The 18,601-nt window shown below is 42.3% G+C and overlaps 2 protein-coding genes across 3 annotated transcripts in view; one reads left to right on the top strand and one right to left on the bottom strand.

Annotated features, from left to right (window-relative positions):
- The window catches only part of BPIFC (BPI fold containing family C), a 40,869-nt gene extending 40,053 nt beyond the window's left edge, over positions 1-816 (bottom strand). The window contains exon 1 of the mRNA XM_087766009.1: positions 798-816. Within this exon, the coding sequence (XP_087622135.1) occupies positions 798-816 (19 nt within the window). The remainder of the gene's footprint in view (positions 1-797) is intronic.
- A 5,360-nt stretch (positions 817-6,176) lies between these two features.
- On the top strand, positions 6,177-18,248 carry FBXO7 (F-box protein 7). Of its 2 annotated transcripts, XM_087765030.1 has the most exons (9): positions 6,178-6,461; positions 7,720-8,017; positions 10,003-10,230; positions 11,605-11,746; positions 12,909-12,992; positions 14,088-14,180; positions 15,140-15,316; positions 16,010-16,047; positions 16,425-18,248. In XM_087765030.1, exons 1-9 carry the CDS (start codon positions 6,340-6,342, stop codon positions 16,827-16,829), a joined length of 1,587 nt encoding a protein of 528 aa, XP_087621156.1. In that variant the 5' UTR covers positions 6,178-6,339; the 3' UTR covers positions 16,830-18,248. The 2 variants fall into 2 exon arrangements, with proteins under 2 accessions (XP_087621157.1, XP_087621156.1); XM_087765031.1 differs by lacking the exon at positions 12,909-12,992 and having other exon boundaries at positions 6,177-6,461.
- Positions 18,249-18,601: the final 353 nt, after the last annotated feature.

Genomic DNA, 18,601 nt, shown 5'->3' with positions numbered 1-18,601 from the left:
GAGCCAGCTGGAGTCACAAATTTTAAACTTTTTCCAAAAAGTGTCCCAGCTGTTCCTGCAAACATGCCACTTTCCATCCTGATTGTTAAGGGTCAATTAAAAATCAATATAAAACCAGAAAGACAGATTTTTCTATCATTAAAGTACACAGATACTTACTAGATATTTATCTAGCAGGATTGCTAGAAGCATTGATGCAGGTGAGGTACCTCATTCTCATTGAATTTCATTCCCATTGAGGAACAGAAAACAGCAATCTTAGTCACTGCCGTGCTTTGTAGTTAATATGTTCTTGTTTGGACCTTAAGTGTATGCCAGGTGAGAAGCTGAAAGAACAAACAACTGAACTGCCATGGCAGTAAAAGATGGTATCATTTCATATTGCTTTCTCAAACCAACAAGGCTGATATTCATGGTTTCTTTTGCACTCCAAGGCTGATATTCTTGGTTTCATCAAAGCCCCAAGCCTCTGTCAGATGCTAGGATTGATTGTACAAGGTTAGTCAGATGACTGAGACAGACAAAGCTAAGGACATGGAAATTGTCAGCTCCCTGATAGTCTAAATCAGAGCTGCCAATTGCATTGTCAATGACAATAGATGGCAGACAAATTGCTCTGATTTTTATCTTTAGTAACCGAGCATGCACCAAGCAATTCCTCGATGTAAATTATTCTCTTAATTCTTTTGTCTTCTCAGAGATAGTGTATTCAAGTAAGTTAAGTAGAGGAAAAAGATGAAAACCTCCTTTGTTTCAGTCTGTGTACCTGTCTCACTCTAATGAAGTACTCTACTTACCAGTCTGTAGATAGCACATTTGGTCTCTCCTTTGTGAACAGTCTGCAAAAACATTAAATAAAACTTGCACTAAAGATTACAGCTGAAATCTGCCTAAGAACTAAGAAAGCTTCTGATGCGAAAACAAAGTCACTATCATTGTCTCGTACAGGTTTAAGACAGCCATAAAAACACACTATCTTAAACTGACCAACCTCCAAAATAGAATAGAATACCTCTGAAAAAGAATTTTGTCCTTGTCTTGCCTTGGTCCTACACAAAACTCTCTGCTTGCAGCCCACAGAAGAATTTCTTTCACTTCCAAAAATTCAGAAAAGAAACCTCAGTAGTTAACAAACACGAGACAAACAGTTCTCAAACACAGTAGCAAATATAGTGTCTACCCAACCTGAAGTCCAGAAAGAGCACTTTAGTTTCACAAATATCTCTGCTGTTATCACAGAACTGGGACTGGATTTTTCAGTTTCTCACTTGCTCCATTGTTTCTAGTTATTCTGCAGCATGCTCAAGAACAGGTAGGCTTTCCGCAGCTCACTCAACAATGTCAAATCAAAAAGGACTCAATAGCTTCAAGATTTTAACCCTTCCTATACACTGATATTCCATATGGAAAATCACCTCTGAGGGAAAAGGAATACAAAATTTATATGGTTGATAGGAGAGATATATTGGCATGAATGCTTAAAGAAACCAGCAAATGATACAGACAGGAGTTTGCCAGATGACATAAAAGCAGGTGATCTCCACCTCTGCATTGGAAATACCCATGGAAAAACTCCAGTAAGTTCCTGTTCAGTGTTTCCTCCATTCAGTGTGGAAAACAATGCTATCCACTTCCCAACTCATGAGGCAGCAGGCAATCTAGCTCAATGAAATCTTCAAACAGAATCCATAGGAGGCAACGGCCACCCCTGCCCCCACTGGTTATATGTGTGAGTAGGCCTGGGACACCCCCCCCCGCAGTCTTTTGGAGGCCTTGCAAAGGCACTGTGTTACCACAGCTTTTCCTGAGCACGGCTTGCCTACTGATGCCCTTCATAAAGGCTTTCAAAGCCATGGAGCAGAGTTGCCAGAGAACTAATAATCTGTGCCAGGCTGCAAAATAGATAACATAGCTGCAATGCCTACATAGAATCTGTTAACAATGGATAACTATGTTGGGAGGCAGTTGTCTGATGAACTGATGGAAAGAAACACTTCCCACTGTGTGGATCCATTGAGTTCATGTTGCTGACCTCTGTAACTACCCTATCCTAGCACCCAAGCCAGGACTACTAGGTTCATTTTTACCAAAGTCCACTTAGCAAAAAACGCTCAGTGTTCTTGTTCTAGCTCTGCACTGCACACTGCCCTCCCAGCTAAGAATTTTAAGGGTGCTCTTAAGCTGGTCCCCACGAGACAAAGGAAGAGCAAGAAATATTGGGACCTTGAACAGAAATGCACCAGGCATTATTTGTCTGGGATCTGCCCAGATTCAGACCTGAGTCCCTCATTTGTGTAGGTCTGTTCTAAGCTTTCTTTGCCGCTTTTCTTCCAGTTGTTTGGCTCACTCATTAGTCTCTTGTACAACCATCCAGTTACTTTCATGGAGCTGACAGCACCATGAGGCACTCTCTCAACCTGTGCAGCCTCTACCCTGGTTTTATATAAATTGCAGTCCTGCAAGAAGTCACCATGGATTCCTAGAAGGTAGATGCAGTAATCTCACTAAGAAAAATCTGACCCCTTTGGTTCATCACAAGACATAGGAAATCTTCCTCTGAGAATCTTCCTCCATGGGTGGAGCCTCTTTTTACTATCCAGAAAATGTGATTTTGGTTTGCTAATGCAAAGATACCAAACTCTGTCTTTGATGTGCTGCTTCAAAGACTTTTGCTCTGCACACAAGTCTCAGCAATTCAATACTGTAAGGAAAAATATAAATCCAAGAAAACATGGTGGTAGCTAAAAAGGTCTGAAGCAATCTGGCAAATCCTAGAAAACCCACTGCAAAGTCCTTTGCTCCATATGACCAAGATTTTCATCAGAAACAGAGAAAAGCCACATGAGCGAACTTCAGACACTGCTTAAGGGTCATCTGCAGACAGCCAACCTGAGATGGTGTAAAGCAGAGCTCCACTAAATGTATTACTATAGAGCACTAGCATAAAGAGCTTTAAAATACCTTTTAGGAGCAAAGTTGACCGCCATCAAGCTGCAAGAAGTTAGGAAGTTCTTTCCACTGGCTTTGATTCGAACCTCCTCCCACACCGGTATGCTTCAAATGGTACTTCAGACAGATCTCCTGATGATACTCCAGCCTTCATACCCTTCTCCTTCTCATTCCACCACCTCTCACATCTTTCAGTGTGACCCTAGCCATTCAAAATATCAATATCATAAGGGTTAATAGATAAACATACGCATTTATTTATACGTATTATAAAACACACTCTTTGTAGTGGCAAACACAGGAAGAAAAATAATGGAAAAGGTCCGCTGGCTCCCAGCTTTATTACTACACTTAGCTTTCAGGAAAAAAAAAAAATTCCATAGGGTACGTAACTGAACCAAAGAGACCTTTACTTTCTATAGTTCTCCTCTGCCATGGGAAGTTGACTGCAGGTCAACAGGACTACAGCTATATTAAGTTTCAAATTTCTCAAGAGAAACCACCAGGGCTATCAACAGGGTTTTACTTCTATGGTGGAACGGCTTCTATTGCTTGTGTTTTACACTGACCATGTAGGGGAGAAAAACCCTGAATAAAGTACTTTGAGTTGAGAAATGACATTACCTTTAACAACCATTCTGAGCTACTGATAAAGAGCCTTCTTTTGTCACCCTATTGTGTATTATTTTAATGAATTAGACTTAAAAAAATCACAATTTCTGAAAAGGGTGAACTATGCTGAAAGTCAAAATTCTTCTGTATACAACCATTTCTTCAAGCTTGTAAGCACACAGGTTTCCTGTACTGTTTTGACACAGTGCCTTTCTTAGCCTGAGGTCAACTTCATACGTGGCCATTGGAAGTCTCCTGCCTGCAGACTGAGACAAAATGAAAATGGTGGAGAAAAATATTACTCATCAAATAACAGCTCTTTTAGAAAGATGTGATATGTGAGGGAAAAATGATGGTGGTTTTGGGTAATTTGAAATCTGCACAGACAAACTTGAAAGCTGTGGAAAATGTTTTAGCCTTTCATCATGATTGTTTCTTAGGAGCTTTGCCTGTTTAATACTTAGTGCTGTGTGGAAAATGTGTCTAAACCTTACATCGTGGCATGACTCATAAAATTCAAAGGAAAATCTAGCAGAATGCCAGCAGAAATGCTCATGTATAACTGGTGTAGCTGGTTACCTAATGAGTACTACAGCCAGCAGCCAGCTCCTGAGAAACTGAGCTGTCTTACTTCACACAATTACTTTAGCTTGTGCAAGCTACTGAAATGGTGTTTCTGCTGGGAACATCACAACTGTACCCATGAACATTTCTCATACTAGGGAAGCCTCTTCCTCTCTTTCTGAAGAGTGCAGACTAAGCTGCCCTGGAGCCAGTGGGAACATAGGAGGTGGCGGGAACAGGGACAAAACTGAAGGACAAAAGAGAGCAGGACATCCACGGCCGATGGAAAATGGTCACGATGCTGAGGCAGCAGCATAAGTCACTCTGGCTTCAACCCTCTTCAAGAGAGAGGAAAGCAGAGTTTCTGACAGGCATGGTGCTCCTGATCCCTCCTCACACGTTCCTTCCGCTCCGATCCCCCGCTGCCGCAACAACCTGCCCGTCTGGATTCGTCCAGGACGTGGCCCCGTTTGATGATGACTGCATAAGCACTTCTCACACTGGGGTAGTGGCAAAGGCCGCAGCAAGCTTCTCAGGAAATCACTTGTTTTAATGCTCACAGTTGAGGGCCCAGTGTGTAACACCAAGCTGATTGTCATGAGCCTGAGCTCTTTGGTTGTTCAGTGAGTGGTATTCTTCCATTTCAGTAGTCTCTTTGCCTTTCCTTTTATCACCTTTTTCAATACAAGCCTCTCCTTTCCACTGAGAAATTTATTGACATATTGACAGCAGATGATGGTTGCCGTTAAACTTTAGACGTATTTGACAGCAAACTCTAAAGTGAAGTGAAATTTAGCAACCACATTTACCTGGGTTGGACGACCACGTTCAGATGGCGTAAATCAGATTTCCCCCATAGCCCAGAACAGAATTTTTGAAGTTTCAGTCTCCTTTTTCTGACTGGCCCCGTAAGCACAGACAGGGCTGTTCCTATAAATACAGGGTTAAGCGATGTGAATAGTGCCATAATAAGCAGTTGTACTTGATGGTAGCTGTGCAACCTAGGCCTTTTAAAGTTCTTTACCTGTTGTTATTTTAGCATTATGCATGAGTACCCCAATTTTCCTGCGCCTCATATTCCTCATATTATTCCTTCTGTGGAGAAATGTGATGCAAGTAAATTGTATCATTAGAAGGAAAAACAAGATAATCTGAGAATAAGCATTGTTCAAAAGTTACCTCTTAATTCACTGTTCTCTGAATTGTAGTGTAATTCATTAAACAAAGTAAAAACTTGAATAAATTGTGCCTTTTACAGTTCTCCCCTATTGACATTACACTTCTGGAAAGTATTTATTTCTAGATGAAGTCAAGTATAGTTTTTGACAAGACCTAAGGTGTAGGGAGGAACCTTTTTTCCAAGTGTGACAGATTAAAGGGAACTAAAGCCAGTAAACTTAAGTTCGTGACACTTTATATTTTTGGTGAGATTATTTGACTGCAGGCGTTAAAACACTACCTCCGAGATGACAACCGAGTAGTCTGCCTTAAAAGAACACACTCCTTTATAAAGCAAAGCGCTCTTGGGGGCAGTGTCCTCCTTCGGCCCTCCCCTGAGCGCCCGTTTCCATGAACTTCGCCAACAGCTTAATTCCCAGCCAGCAATAGGCTCTCCCTGGCATTTTTGTTTTTAGAATAACATCTAAACCGGTTATTACACCGAAGAGGAGGGAAGAGAGAAAAGCGGCCCGACCCAACAACTTAGCACGGCGGCAGGCAGCCAGTGTGCAGAAATCACTCCCGCCAGTGGCTTATCCCCTTCCAGGCCCGGCGGGGATAAACCGTGGAGGGGGATAAGCCGCTGCTGAACAAGAGCAGCAAAGCACCCTCGATAACGGAGGCGAACAGGAGCAACCCACAGCGCTGGGGGGTGAGGGGAGCGTGCGACTCCTCCCGGCGCACGCGCGGGGAGAGCCCAATCATCGATCGCGGCCGGGCACGGCCGCTGCGCAGGCCACGCCGTCGCACGCCGAGGCACCGATCGGGCGCGCGGCCGGCGGCGCGCTGGGGGAACGCTCCGGGCCCCGGGGGGGCGGGGCCGGGCGGGCTGAGGCGGGGCCGCGCCAACCAAAACAACGACACGCCCCGGCAGCCCTTGCGCCCGCTCCCCGCCGCCGCCACCATCACCGCCGCCGCCACCCGGCGGGGCCCGCTCGGTGCGTGAGGCGGGCGCGGAGACCCGCCCGGAGATCCGTCCCCGCCGCCGCCGCCGCCATGAAGCTTCGCGTGCGGCTGCAGAAGCGAACGGCGCCGCTGGAGGTGCAGGGGGCGGAGCCAACGCTGGGGGAGCTGCGCGCGCAGCTGCGGCGGGCCCTGCTGCCCGCCTGGGGGTACAGGTAGCGTGCGGAGCGAACCATCGCGGGGGGAGTGTGGGGGGGACACACGACACGACAAAGCGGGGGACGGCCGCGCGCACGCGGGGCTCGGGCCGGCGGGGCCGTACCACGCGGTGCGGGGGGAGGGGAGGGGCGGGGCGGGGCGGCCCGGTCCATCTCCCCCCCTCCCGCGGCGGCGGCGCTGCTGCCCCCTGCGGGGCGGGCGGGGGAAGGGGCGGTGGGAGCCGCCGGCCCCGGGGCCAGGCCCCGCGGTGTGAGGGCGCGGTGGCCGCTGGGCCCGTGTGCGGCGTCCCGCGGCGGGGCACCGGGGGGTGAAAAGGTTCCCGGCCTGGAGGTTGTACCCGAGGTCGCCGAAGTTCGTGCAGGGGTCGTTAACGCCCGCTGCTGGCTGAGCTCCTTCCCTCAGCCCCTGCGGCGGCGCCGGGGGTAGGGCGGCGGGCCGCGGCGGCCGTTCGCGGGTTTTGGTTCCCGGCTGTTCCTACAGAACTGGAAAGTAAAACTGACTTGGGGAAATGCTCAGCTGTGAAATAGGGGTTGCGGCTCAGTCAGAGCTGCCTCGCATTTCCGTGTGGCCTCTGCGTTACGAACGCGGCTGTAGGGTGTCAGTTTTATAGTTTTGCAGGCTTCTTGGAGAATCTCTGGGTTTAAGTTTCATAAACGTTTTATGTACGAAGAACTCGTGGCAGCCTTTATAGGAGAGTAAAGCCTGCAAAATCCGTTTAAGAAACGCCTTTTTTTTTTTTTTTTTTTTTTTTTTGGTAAGTGCTTGTCCTGAAACATCTTTTCTTATTACACTCATTTGCAGCTAGCATGCTGCAGGGCAGCTGCTGACCTTTTGAAATGAACGTTTTGCTTAATCAGAGAGCAAGATGGTTGAGTCTGCAACAGTATCTTCTTTTTAAATAATGTCAGCCATTAATTTATTTAAAGCTTGTTTTGTTAGGTGTGATGGCTTCTAGTTTGGAGGGCACTTGTTTGCATTCCTTCATAACTGTTTTATGAACAATTACTGTAAATGAAGTTATACCTACCAAGCAGCTATGGCTACTTAAAATGTACTCGGAGAGAAACATGGGGGAAGTAGTTTTATACCATATTTTTTTCCTAACTCTTCCTTTAATATATAGCTAATTAATGGGCTAAAACCCATGGCATAGTACTGTTGTAGTATGTGCTATGCATTTCTAACTATACGTCTGTGTGCAGTTACCCAGGTGCAGCCAACCACGTTACTTTTTTTTTTTTTTCTGTTTTGCAGTTCTGATACCGAGTTTGCAATAACATTGAACAGAAAAGATGCTCTCACAGAAGATCAGAAGACCTTAGCTTCATATGGGATTGTTTCTGGTGATTTGATATGCTTATTACTAGAAGAAGCAGATGGACAACCCAGCCTACCTCCTCCTCCTTCTACTCCTCCCTCGCTTGAGAATGGTCATGAGCCGTCGACCTTGATCCCCAACAGAAGTCAGGCCAATAGTCCAAAAGAAGAAAGGCAGAATGAGCAATCTGACAACCAGAAAGCTCAGGTGGAAGTTCAAAAGAGTGACGAGAGGGTAAGTACATGAGAATTGCCCTGTACAACACAAGGCAAAAAAGAAGGTATCTTGTTGTGTCAGTTGTCATACTATATAGTAGAGAATCTCTTGAGAATATTTGGCTCCTTACACTTGCCTGATACACATGCAGTTATTTGGATGGAAACTTGTCTCTATTCATTGTATATTAGCTGTGACACAGAAGCTAGTTCAGAGATGCTGAGATGTTTCAAGTCTGACATTTTTACAGGATTTAATGTTTTTGCTGGAACATGCACTTTCCGTAAGGAAGTTAGGAGTATGTTTCTTACCTTCCTTGGTGCTGTCTTCTCAAGGAAACTGATTCTAGGTACTGAACAAATGCAACAGGCACTGCCGGTTGGAAACACCACTCACAAGATGAGTGCATGATTCCTTTCTAATGGGTTATGACAGCTCCCTGAGATTCAGAAGGCCTGCCATAGAGTGAGACCTGTCTGTCTTGTGCATGGAGGTTGTGTTGCTGAGATAGCTCCTGCCTCATGCTTCGTAGGTGTATGTCTGTATGACCCCATATGCTTCATGCAGCTAATAGGCAAATTTTTTCATATTACTCAGTGGTTTGTTTCCCATGTGACAGTACATACAATAGTTAAGCAGATAACAGCTCCCACCAACTGCCGCGTCCTGTGGTGAATGGTCTCCCTAGAGGAGACTCTGCAGGTACAGCCTAGTGCCATGATCTGTCTCATTATATGATCCTGTCTGTTCTAGGCAGGAGCTTGAGAAGCTGGGAAGAAATTGTCTTCCAACATTCTTTCAAAGCAAGTAGGTTTTTTTGTTTTGGAACGAATTTCAAATACAAAATGTCCCTTAATACAGCCTTTACATGAGGTCTTTTAAAAATATTGTTTTCATGTGTGAAAATTCAGATTTAGGATAAAAAGAATTGTCAGTAATGGAAGAAAATGTAGTTGGACCATTGTCCCACTGATTCTTGTCAGCAGCAATAATCCTTACGTGGTGCTGTGGGCATGCAAGCTCCTTACGTCTGTCAGGCAGACCATAGTAAGCTGTGCAGAAGTATCTGTTTCATATTTATTTAATACTTGAAGGCAAGATGAAAGATTCTCGCATCTTCCTCCAAAATTGTGATGAAAGATGGCAGGAAAATTTCTAAGCAACTAAGCATCAATATAGAAGAGCTCTAGAAGTCTGAAAATCTATGTTTAACTGGGGCTATGTCCATTGCTGTTAATGAGAGAAGGGAAGTTCCACGGGTGGATGGCTATGCCAGCCTCATACAAATGTAAGGGTGTCTTGTGCTATTGGGCATAGATGTGGGGGAGCAGTAGCTACAGCTCCTTTAGACTTTTTTTTTTCCCTTTCATGACCCTTCCCTTAGGTAAATCTGCTTATAGTTTTCCTTTTTTTTTATAGTTTTCCTGCTTTTTTTTTTAATGTGTCTGTGGGTAGTTTTATCAGTTAATGTAAAAATAGGGTGTGATTTTAGTAGAAGAAAGGAAGCCACAATAAAACCACAGAGCTCCTCAAGTGTCAGCAGATATACTCCATTGATGATTTTTTTTTTTTCCAGCTATTTAGGTCTATTGTGTTTCTAAGCAGTCCAAATTACCATTTTGCTTACTTCCCATGCATATTGGCTATATTTAAATAAATGGTGGTACTACAGTGAGTAAATTATTCCTGTGTATGTTGTGAAAATTCTAATGAAAGTTTAATATATTATCATTTTATCTTCAAGTAGTATATGCAATCAAATGACAGACCCTTTTATGAAGGGCTTGCATTATAAATATCAAAAAATACAGAGGCTATGTGTATAATCCTAGTGTCCAGCTGGGATGCTAGAAAATGGAGATGTAATGAATCTGTAAAACTTGCATGAGAAATCAGCAGAGCAGACTTGGTGCCTGTGAGGACTGGAATAAGCAGACGAATAGTATTGATGTATATAGAGGCGTAATTTTCTGAATGAAGGTATGTTTTGCTTTCCTTTGAAGGCAGGATCCAGCCTAGAATTTCCTTCTGGATTAGTCTCAGAAGATGTTGACCTGGAAGAAGGTACAGGTTCCTATCCCTCCGAACCCATGCTGTGCAGTGAAGCCGCTGATGGTGAAATACCACATTCCTTAGAGATGCTCTACCTTTCTGCTGAGTGTACCAGTGCCACTGATGCCTTGATCGTTCTAGTACATCTTCTCATGATGGAGACAGGCTATGTACCGCAGGTAGGTGCACAACCCATTAGGAAATTTCTTGGTCAGTATGAGGAAGCTGTGGAGTATCATGGGAATGTGTCAAAATCCACTTCTGGCTTTGTGTATGTCAGCAGCAGCATGGGCTGCTGAAGTATCAGCTTCTGTAATTTGCCTGACCAGTAAGCCTTAAGGCTAAAGACTAGAGCAGCTTTTAGGTGTGAGAGAAGAGGCCTGTCTCTGTGGTTTTTTTCAGTCCTCAGCCTCACTGGGACCCAGCTGATAACCTCCTGTTTCTGCCTTACACTGTTGAGCTTGTGTAAATGTGCTTAGGTGGTAGCGCTTCTTTGAAGCACTGCCTTAAGAATCAGGGTCATTTCAATGGTATCCTGTTCAAATGGTGGTTAACAAGGCCTAGGTCTGACAAAATGCCTCCAATTCTATATTAACTTCAACTGAGTTCAGTTAGGCTTTGGTTCCACTAACCTACGGAGATAGCTAACTCATAGTAAAGCACCTATGGCAGTACCTCTGTACAATGTGTGAATTCACCTTTTCCCTTTAGATTTCAAGATTTGCATTGTATGTTTACTAACACGTGGCTAAACATGCAAAAAAATATTTGCTTGCAGGGAAGGTGTTAAAATTCTCATGTTTTTTCTTGCGGTGAGGTTAACTACGTGCATGTAAGGGGTCAGTTTAGGTGTCCAGTTGACCAATACCAGTTTAATAAATCTGCTAAGTTTATTGCATTCCTATAGCCTGAAATACTATCTGAAAAAGATACTTGCCACTGGGGAAAAAAGTGTCTATGTCAATCAGTAGGCTTGGAAGAGAGGAGATGATTGCTGTGTAGATTTAAGAGACAGGAGAGTCTGCTTGTACTTGTGGTTATGTTGCGTCCCCCTCTGGGATTCCATCTGAGCCTTTTCATACTGAAATTGAAAGGAAAAACTGTTAGTCCACTGAGATTTTTGAATGGATTTCAAGCTATGATTCTTCAAGCCCTATCAGACCTCATAAGTTCACAGAAAAGGTGCAATAACATGTTTTTTATGCAGTAAATTAACGTCCATACAGGACTTGTCAGAATGCTGGAATAAATGACAGAATGAAGTACATGTCTCAAAGAAATAGGTGTGAGTCTGCTCACTGAACAACCTTCCCTATCAGAAACTGGGACAGGACAAAAAATTACTAAACTTCTCCTTAGATTTGCTGTTAGTCTTGGGGAAAATAGTATATAATCATGCAATTATAGAATGTGTCATAATGCGCATTGGGTCTAAACTAAGATCTGAATTGCAAGCAGCATTCTGGCAGTTCCTAACTTCTAATTCTCTTTTTTCACCCCTTAGTCTTGGTACATTGCTAAAGTACGGCAGTGTTATCTCTGTGTATTTTTAGGGGACAGAAGCCAAGGCAGTGTCTATGCCAGAGAAATGGAGAGGGAATGGTGTTTATAAGCTACAGTACACACACCCGCTTTGCGAAGAAGGTTCTGCTGGTTTGACTTGTGTGCCTTTGGGAGATCTTGTTGCTATTAACGGTAAGTTAGTCAAGTTTTTCTCCTGAATGCACATTGCTAAATATCACCAGTGTTTAGTAAGAGAAAACTTACATGTGCTTTCGTGCACTCTGTTTAGAACTGCACCTTGATTATCCAGGTTGCTGAGGCGCAAGGGATGCTGCTTCCTGATGCTGAATATTCTTGGCATTTCCTGTCTTGGTGTTAACTGTTTCTCTCCCTCTAATCATAACAGATCAATCCTTAGGGGATTCAGCTGGCCTTTTCATTGTAATGTTGTAGAAATCTGTTTCTTGTCTCATTTCATAGGAACTTTGGTATACATTGCCAAACATTAAAAGAGGTAGATTTGCTCCAGCTACAGTATTTTGTCTTGTTTTCTTTGCAAGACTTATAAACAACTTCCAGACTATGTATTCTTTAGCTTTAATATATAATCTTCCCTGTAGCACACTAACAGTTTAACTGTGGTCTCAAAAATTGTATTTAGTTTAAGCTATTCAGTCCAGAATATTTAAAGAAGTTTAATTTTTTCGAAGCAAATTCCATATCACTTGGTGGTTTTTTGAGTTTTTTGTCATTTTGGTTTTGTTTTTTTCTTTCTTTTTCATATTTTATTTAGCATTTGAGCAATTCCAAGAACCAGTATTAAATTGGGACTTGGTTCTAATTTCAAGATATCTTTGATTAAAATTTTTATGTTTATTTGTAAAACTTGTAACTGATTATGCCAGTTTGTGTAAGCACATATGTTTTCTCAGAACGTGTACACATTTCAGTCAAATGTTTTAACCAAGTCAGGTTAAGGTTAGATTTAGGACAGTGTGATAACTACCATGCATATAGTGTTCATCTAGTAAGCTTGTTGAGTCTTTCTCTAGTTAATATTTCTTATATATGGCTTGCTGGTTATAATGGCTTGCTGTGTACCTCTTTTAGCTGTGTTACTTCTCTTTCCACATGATAGAATTGTTGAAGGCAGTGCTTGGTTTCTGTCACCAAGTTCTTTGTTTATTCCCTATTTTAAGTTCCATTTTATTTTTCTGAAATTTTCCTTGAGGGAATCTGGTAAGGGAGGAGAGTAGAACACCTCCGAAGGGTAAGGCAGTAATGAAGTGATCTTTGTCATCTCTCAATGTGTTTTAAACTTTGAAATGTCTTTTTTTTCCCCTTACATTTGCAGCAACATTAAAAATCAACAAAGAGATTAAAGGTGTTAAAAGAATACAGCTATTGCCAGCATCCTTCATTTGCTTTCAGGAGCCAGGTATGATTGAGCTATTATGATGTTCATAGTCACATAGTGAGTAAGTACTTCTGTACTTCAGTAGAGGACCAAATAGGTAAAGAATAGCAAAAAAGAGTAAAAACGTGGTTATCACTTAGGTGAGTCATAGCTTTGTGGTAAAAGGAGTGTAGCCATTTACTCACATTTTGCTGTTGAAACAGTTCGAATTTATTGGATTAACTGTGTAAGGAAAGAACCTTGCAAGGCCCAAGCCATCCTCTGGCCCATGTGCCTGTTATTTATGAGGTCCTAAGCATATGTGTGAATCTCTGGGGCAGCAATCCTGGATTATACCCCACTTCTGCCTGACAGTTCAGGACTTCAGAGGCTGATGGTACCTACGCTCTTGTTGTGGCACCATAATTGTCATATTCTTTCTGTCAGAAAACATGTGCTGACTACATAGCTCTCTCCAGAATGCCAAAATTAGAGGGAAAACTAAGGCAGGGGAGGAGAGAAGGGCAGAGAGATGTGGATCCTTGTAAGCACAGACCTGACTAGCCTTTTGTTCCCTGAAGTATGTGTGAAATGCTTTGTTGGCAGTTGAGGCTGACTCAGTGTCCTACACTGTGTCCTGGGTAGCCCCAGTGGCTGATGCACAAATCTAGTCGAAAGACTTTAGAAGAATAACTGAGCACTGAAATATGTCTCATATAATGGTAAAGTCTTCTGGCTCCTGTTTCTTGAGAGAACAGCATGGAAAAACGTTCCTGTCAGAAAAATGAATATTCCAAGCATTTACAGAATAGGCTCATGTTAAACACGAGCTTTGAAATCTGACAAAGGAAGCTCTGACGGCTTGAGAGTCAGTTTGTTTCTGAAGAACTCAAGTATTTCTCTTAATGGTGCTTTTTAAGGTCAAAGGAAAGCCTAGCCTGACCATGGAACTGGTGTGTAGTTTGTCAGTTAGTTACTTATTGCACGATTGTTACACTCTAGCTGCAGAGCTGATTCCATCAAGATTACAAGCAGGTTACAGTTCTGCTTATAAGAAAACCATAATTCTTCTGCTCTTGCATATTTTTTGCATTACAACCTCCTGAAGTTAAGCTTTTTACCTCTCTTCTTTGATAGAAAAGGTTGCAGGTGTTTACAAAGACCTTCAGAAATTATCCCGTCTCTTTAAAGACCAGCTGGTTTACTCTCTTCTGGCTGCTGCCCGACAAGGTGAGAGAAAATATGTATAATTAGAGATGGTACTTGATTTTTGAGGATGGAAGGAAGGGGGTCTATCTAAAGCCTCAAAGGAAAAGTGTTAGAAACAGCTGTTCAGTGATGGGTATACAAAGAGTAAGCATAAAGAAATTTACACATTCTAAAGAAATGACGTTAATCTTTGTATCTCAGAAAATGTTAATGTAATGATAATTTGGGTTTAATTTTTGATTGCTCTAGTCTCACTTAAGAGACTGAAGTGGAGTGGCTGTTTTCCACATAGTGATGCGAAAATCATACCACAATGATTTTGTGGCAGTAGTTCTGTAGTTTTGATCCATTTTTTTGTCAAAGTAGAAAAATTTATATAGCATCATATTTGGAAGTCTAACCTCAGGAATGATCTTCTCAGTAACCAGTCATTGAGGGCCTGGAAAGGATGGTAGGAAGTAACCCAAGCTGGTGTTTGTGGAGCAGTAGGAGGCCAGGCTTTTTCTGCATAGGTATTGCCAGAAAAGGTCTCAGCTTTGTATTTTGAAGACTGTTCAATGGAATTCCCTCTAGACTTCAGTGCGGGAAGGTTTTATGTGAAGTATGTTCTCTGTATTTAATGTTCTTTTCTGTCACCTCATGAAATTGGGCAGGTCTTTTTTTCTTTACCTATTCCTTTGTTCTGTAGCCTAGAAACATAGTTAGGTGTGTGGAATATTTCTTAGGCTTACAGTGGCCAATAGTGGTCAGTATAAAGTGCCATTTGCCTATTTTGTACGCTCCGTAAATGTACTTAGAGTTGCAAGAGATCTGCTTTATAAGAAGTCACGTCACAGTACTTTCCGAGAAAAGTGGTGTAACTCGGGCATCAAAGGGAAATGATTTAAGGGAAAGATTATAATGCCCTTTCTTTCTTTTGGGGTCTTTAGAGGTAGAGTAAACTCTGCACCACTTAGGTAATGCTTCTGTTTTCTTTGTAGCTCTGAACTTGCCAGATGTGTTTGGGTTAGTGGTCCTTCCTCTTGAGCTCAAGCTTCGGATTTTCAGACTTCTGGATGTCCGTTCACTCATCTCTCTTTCTGCTGTTTGCCGTGATCTTTATGCAGCTTCAAATGACCAGCTTCTATGGAGGTTTATGTATCTGCGAGATTTCCGAGGTAACGTTGAGACACATGTTTTTGTAATTACATTCTCATATGAACAGAGGGATTAGGGCCTGACAGGTTTTGATAAGAGGCTCCTCAGGCAGCCACTTCTGGTTTTTAAACACTGTGAGTAAAAGCAGTCATTTGTGACGCTAACCAGTACAACTGGTCAGGTGTAATTCAGGTGGATGCGCAGTTTTCTGCCATGAAAACTATTGACAATCTGCTGAGCTGTTACTGATGGACCACGTAGTTCTTCCCATTGTGCAGTGCAGATTTCCCTTGTTTTCATCTGTTTTTCTGGCTACATTGATGTATCGGCTATTGCAGATATTAGGAAGTGGAGGGAAGAGATATTCCTGCTATAATTTCTCACAAGATATTGAAGAAATAAAGTGATCAAGGGAAGTGCTGTCAGAAGTCAAAGGTGGGGATAGTGTTTCTGGGATTTCTCTCCTTATTCAGTAACACTTGGAGATTATACTTTATGTAGAATGGGTGTGCAAGTAGATTACCTAGTGAATGGTCCTGGAGCTTTATATTTTTTAAGATGCATTATCTTTATGAAAAATGTATTGACCAAAAGTGTTTTTTTCATCTCGTGGTTCTTCTGCAAGTTTTGACAAAACTGTGGGCATCTGTGGCATGAATGCTACTTAAAAATAAAATAGATTGCTCTTCTTAATTTTTTGCTTTTCTTTGTAGATCCTATTGCAAGGCCTCGTGACACAGACTGGAAAGAAGTAGGTGGCTTTTTTACATAATCTCTCTGAGATTAGTCTCCATGGGCTAATTGAAGGATAAAACATAGACTTTGGGAGGCAGTAACTTTGGGTTAAATTTGAGTTTAAAAGTGTGGTGTTCTGTGTACACATGTTGAATTTGATCAGGGTAGGAGAAAACAGCATCAACAAGTTACATGATGCATGCCCAGATCATGGGTTAGGGGTCTTCCAGAGATGCAGTGTTTGGTCTTTGGCAGGCAGGCCAGTTGCTGTTCTGGGTTTTGAGACTGATGAGGAGTGCTTTTCTATGAAGTGCTGCAAAACTGAATTCAATTGCTGAAGCTGGAACACAAAGCATTTATAGAGCTTTAAAATGCCTTTGTTTCTGTCTGCAGCTATACAAGAAAAAGTTGAAACAGAAGAAGGAGGCCCTGAGATGGAGGCACATGATGTTTCTGCCCCCTACACCTCATCCAATCCCCTTTCATCCCAACCCATTCTATCCTAATCCTTTTCCTCCCAACCCGTTTCCATCAAACCCAATCTATCCCCCAATGATCATTGGTGGAGAATATGATGAGAGACCAACACTTCCGTATGTTGGAGACCCAATTAACTCACTCATTCCTGGCCCAGGAGAAGCACCAGGCCAGTTTCCTCCATTCAGACCACATTTTGACCCAATTGGTTCCTTGCCTGGAGCAAACCCTACACTTCCAGGACGAGCTGGTCCCAATGACAGATTTCCACCTAGACCCAGCCGGGGCCGCCCCATGGACATTCGCCGTGCATTCATTTGATTGCTGCTTTTTCCTTCAGTGAGTTTTCTAGACCCCGAGCTTGCTTTCTAACTGCAGGAGACTGCAAATCCTAGGCACTAACATCTGCCTTCTCTTCAGATTGTGGCAAGAACATGTGTGCATGGTAATGTTTCAGCCACAAAGTCTGGGTTTGTTTTATGCTCCCGTAGTGCTGTACCAGCTGGCACTAAGGTCTATTTCACGAAGAGCTACAACTTAGAACAGTTTGTTCTGCTTCCCACCCCCCACCCCCCCACCCCGCCTTGCCCTTAATCATCTGTGAAGTGCTACTTAGAGACCAGAAGGATACCGGCCAAATATTTGCTGCATCAGATAAAGAGCACTTTAAATACAAACCCTATTCTTGTCTGTCTTATTTGAAGAGTTTTATTAAATTGCCAGGAAAAATGATGTTTCAAATCTACCTGGCTAATAATCTTTATTAACAAAAAAATCTACCATGTTCCGCTGTTACGGTAGATGTGAGTTTGTAGAAATTTTCAAAGATGACATTTCCTTTTTCCTTTAATATTTTATTAGGTAAAAAGCATTTTTGTATTATTACTTAATACACAAAGAATACAGGGAAGGGATTTTCTTTACAATGGAAATATTAGAACACAAATCAATTCGTTTTACAAACAACTGAGTAAAGTCATGCTACAGTGCAACTCAGAAGTCTGAACAGAAGCAGGGCAATTTTACAAAGAACCAGCAGCAAAACTTTTGTCGTTCTCCTTGACTTTACAAATAAGGAGCTGTAGTACATGGCTGCATTTACTGTGTGTGAACTAAAACCGGTGCAAAAATAAATCTTTCCTCCTGCCTAACTTAAGGAATTAGATGGGCTGACCTGGTTGCAGTGGAAATGGGATCACAGCAGAAGCAGAATGAATTCTCACTTTACTGCAGTAAATTTCATTTAATTCCATTACTTAAGTATCAAAATACATCTTGCCAAGAGGAAATGTGTTGTAGCATGTTATGAGCACCTTTCAAGTGTTGTTTTATTAACTAATGAGCAACTAACAAGACGACTGTTAAAGTCTGCTGATGAGATCTGCAAGCTGATGCTGGAGCTCCATTAAAGGAAGACTGGAATGACTAAACTTTGCTAGAACTTTTCATTTCTTACATATTTTTTTAAAATGGATTGATCTCAGCGTTTCTGTAAATGCAAATGGTACTGATGACTGTTGTGACAGCTGATATTATTTTCTAAAATCTTTTTGAAATTCCAACAGTGGAAATGGAATGACATTTCCTATTAAATACAAGCTATTTAATCAGTAATACTTATGTGCTTTTTCAGGTGATATTTCGGTGATTCATCTTTGTGTTTTGTATAAAATCAGTTGACTTAAGTAGGGTCAGGAAGTTTTGCCATTAATTCCAGTGGAAGTAAAATATAATACTTTATTTTGCTGTCAAAAGTTGTATTTCTTCTTTCTTCCCTTTTCTACTTCACAGCAATGGCATACCAGTGCAAATCCTGCCATGATTAAACACCTAAGAGTGTGTATGTATAGAGTCGGGGGACAGTGGTTTCCCTTCAATACCAAGATTAGCCGCAATTTTTAACATTTGCCTGCAGTGGTTGAATTGCCTTGTTCCAACAGAGTTTTCGCTTAAGCGTATAGTCAGGCCTCTTAGAGCTTAGTAATTCTTTGTATTCCACTGACTACAAAAAGGAAAAGGGAGATCTACACTGCGTTGGTCTTGCACCATTTTGTCCTTGGTGTGGACAAATGTCCACCTTTGTCCTGAGTGCT

The sequence above is a fragment of the Nipponia nippon genome, unplaced genomic scaffold (genome assembly GCF_047370975.1).
Source record: "Nipponia nippon isolate SJK-2023a ecotype South Korea unplaced genomic scaffold, ASM4737097v1 scaffold_3, whole genome shotgun sequence".
Classification (NCBI taxonomy): domain Eukaryota; kingdom Metazoa; phylum Chordata; class Aves; order Pelecaniformes; family Threskiornithidae; genus Nipponia; species Nipponia nippon.
Note: the sequence above shows the minus strand (reverse complement) of the source record. Positions and strands in the feature narration are given on the sequence as shown.

What these genes read in the sequence shown, in the direction of transcription:
- FBXO7 (XM_087765030.1), top strand. Translation starts at nt 6,340, where the DNA reads ATGAAGCTTCGCGTGCGGCTGCAGAAGCGAACGGCGCCGCTGGAGGTG. An exon ending in CTGCCCGCCTGGGGGTACAG is followed by an intron (nt 6,462 to 7,719) that starts GTAGCGTGCGGA and finishes TCTGTTTTGCAG; the next exon opens with TTCTGATACCGAGTTTGCAA. An exon ending in CATTTGCTTTCAGGAGCCAG is followed by an intron (nt 12,993 to 14,087) that starts GTATGATTGAGC and finishes CTTCTTTGATAG; the next exon opens with AAAAGGTTGCAGGTGTTTAC.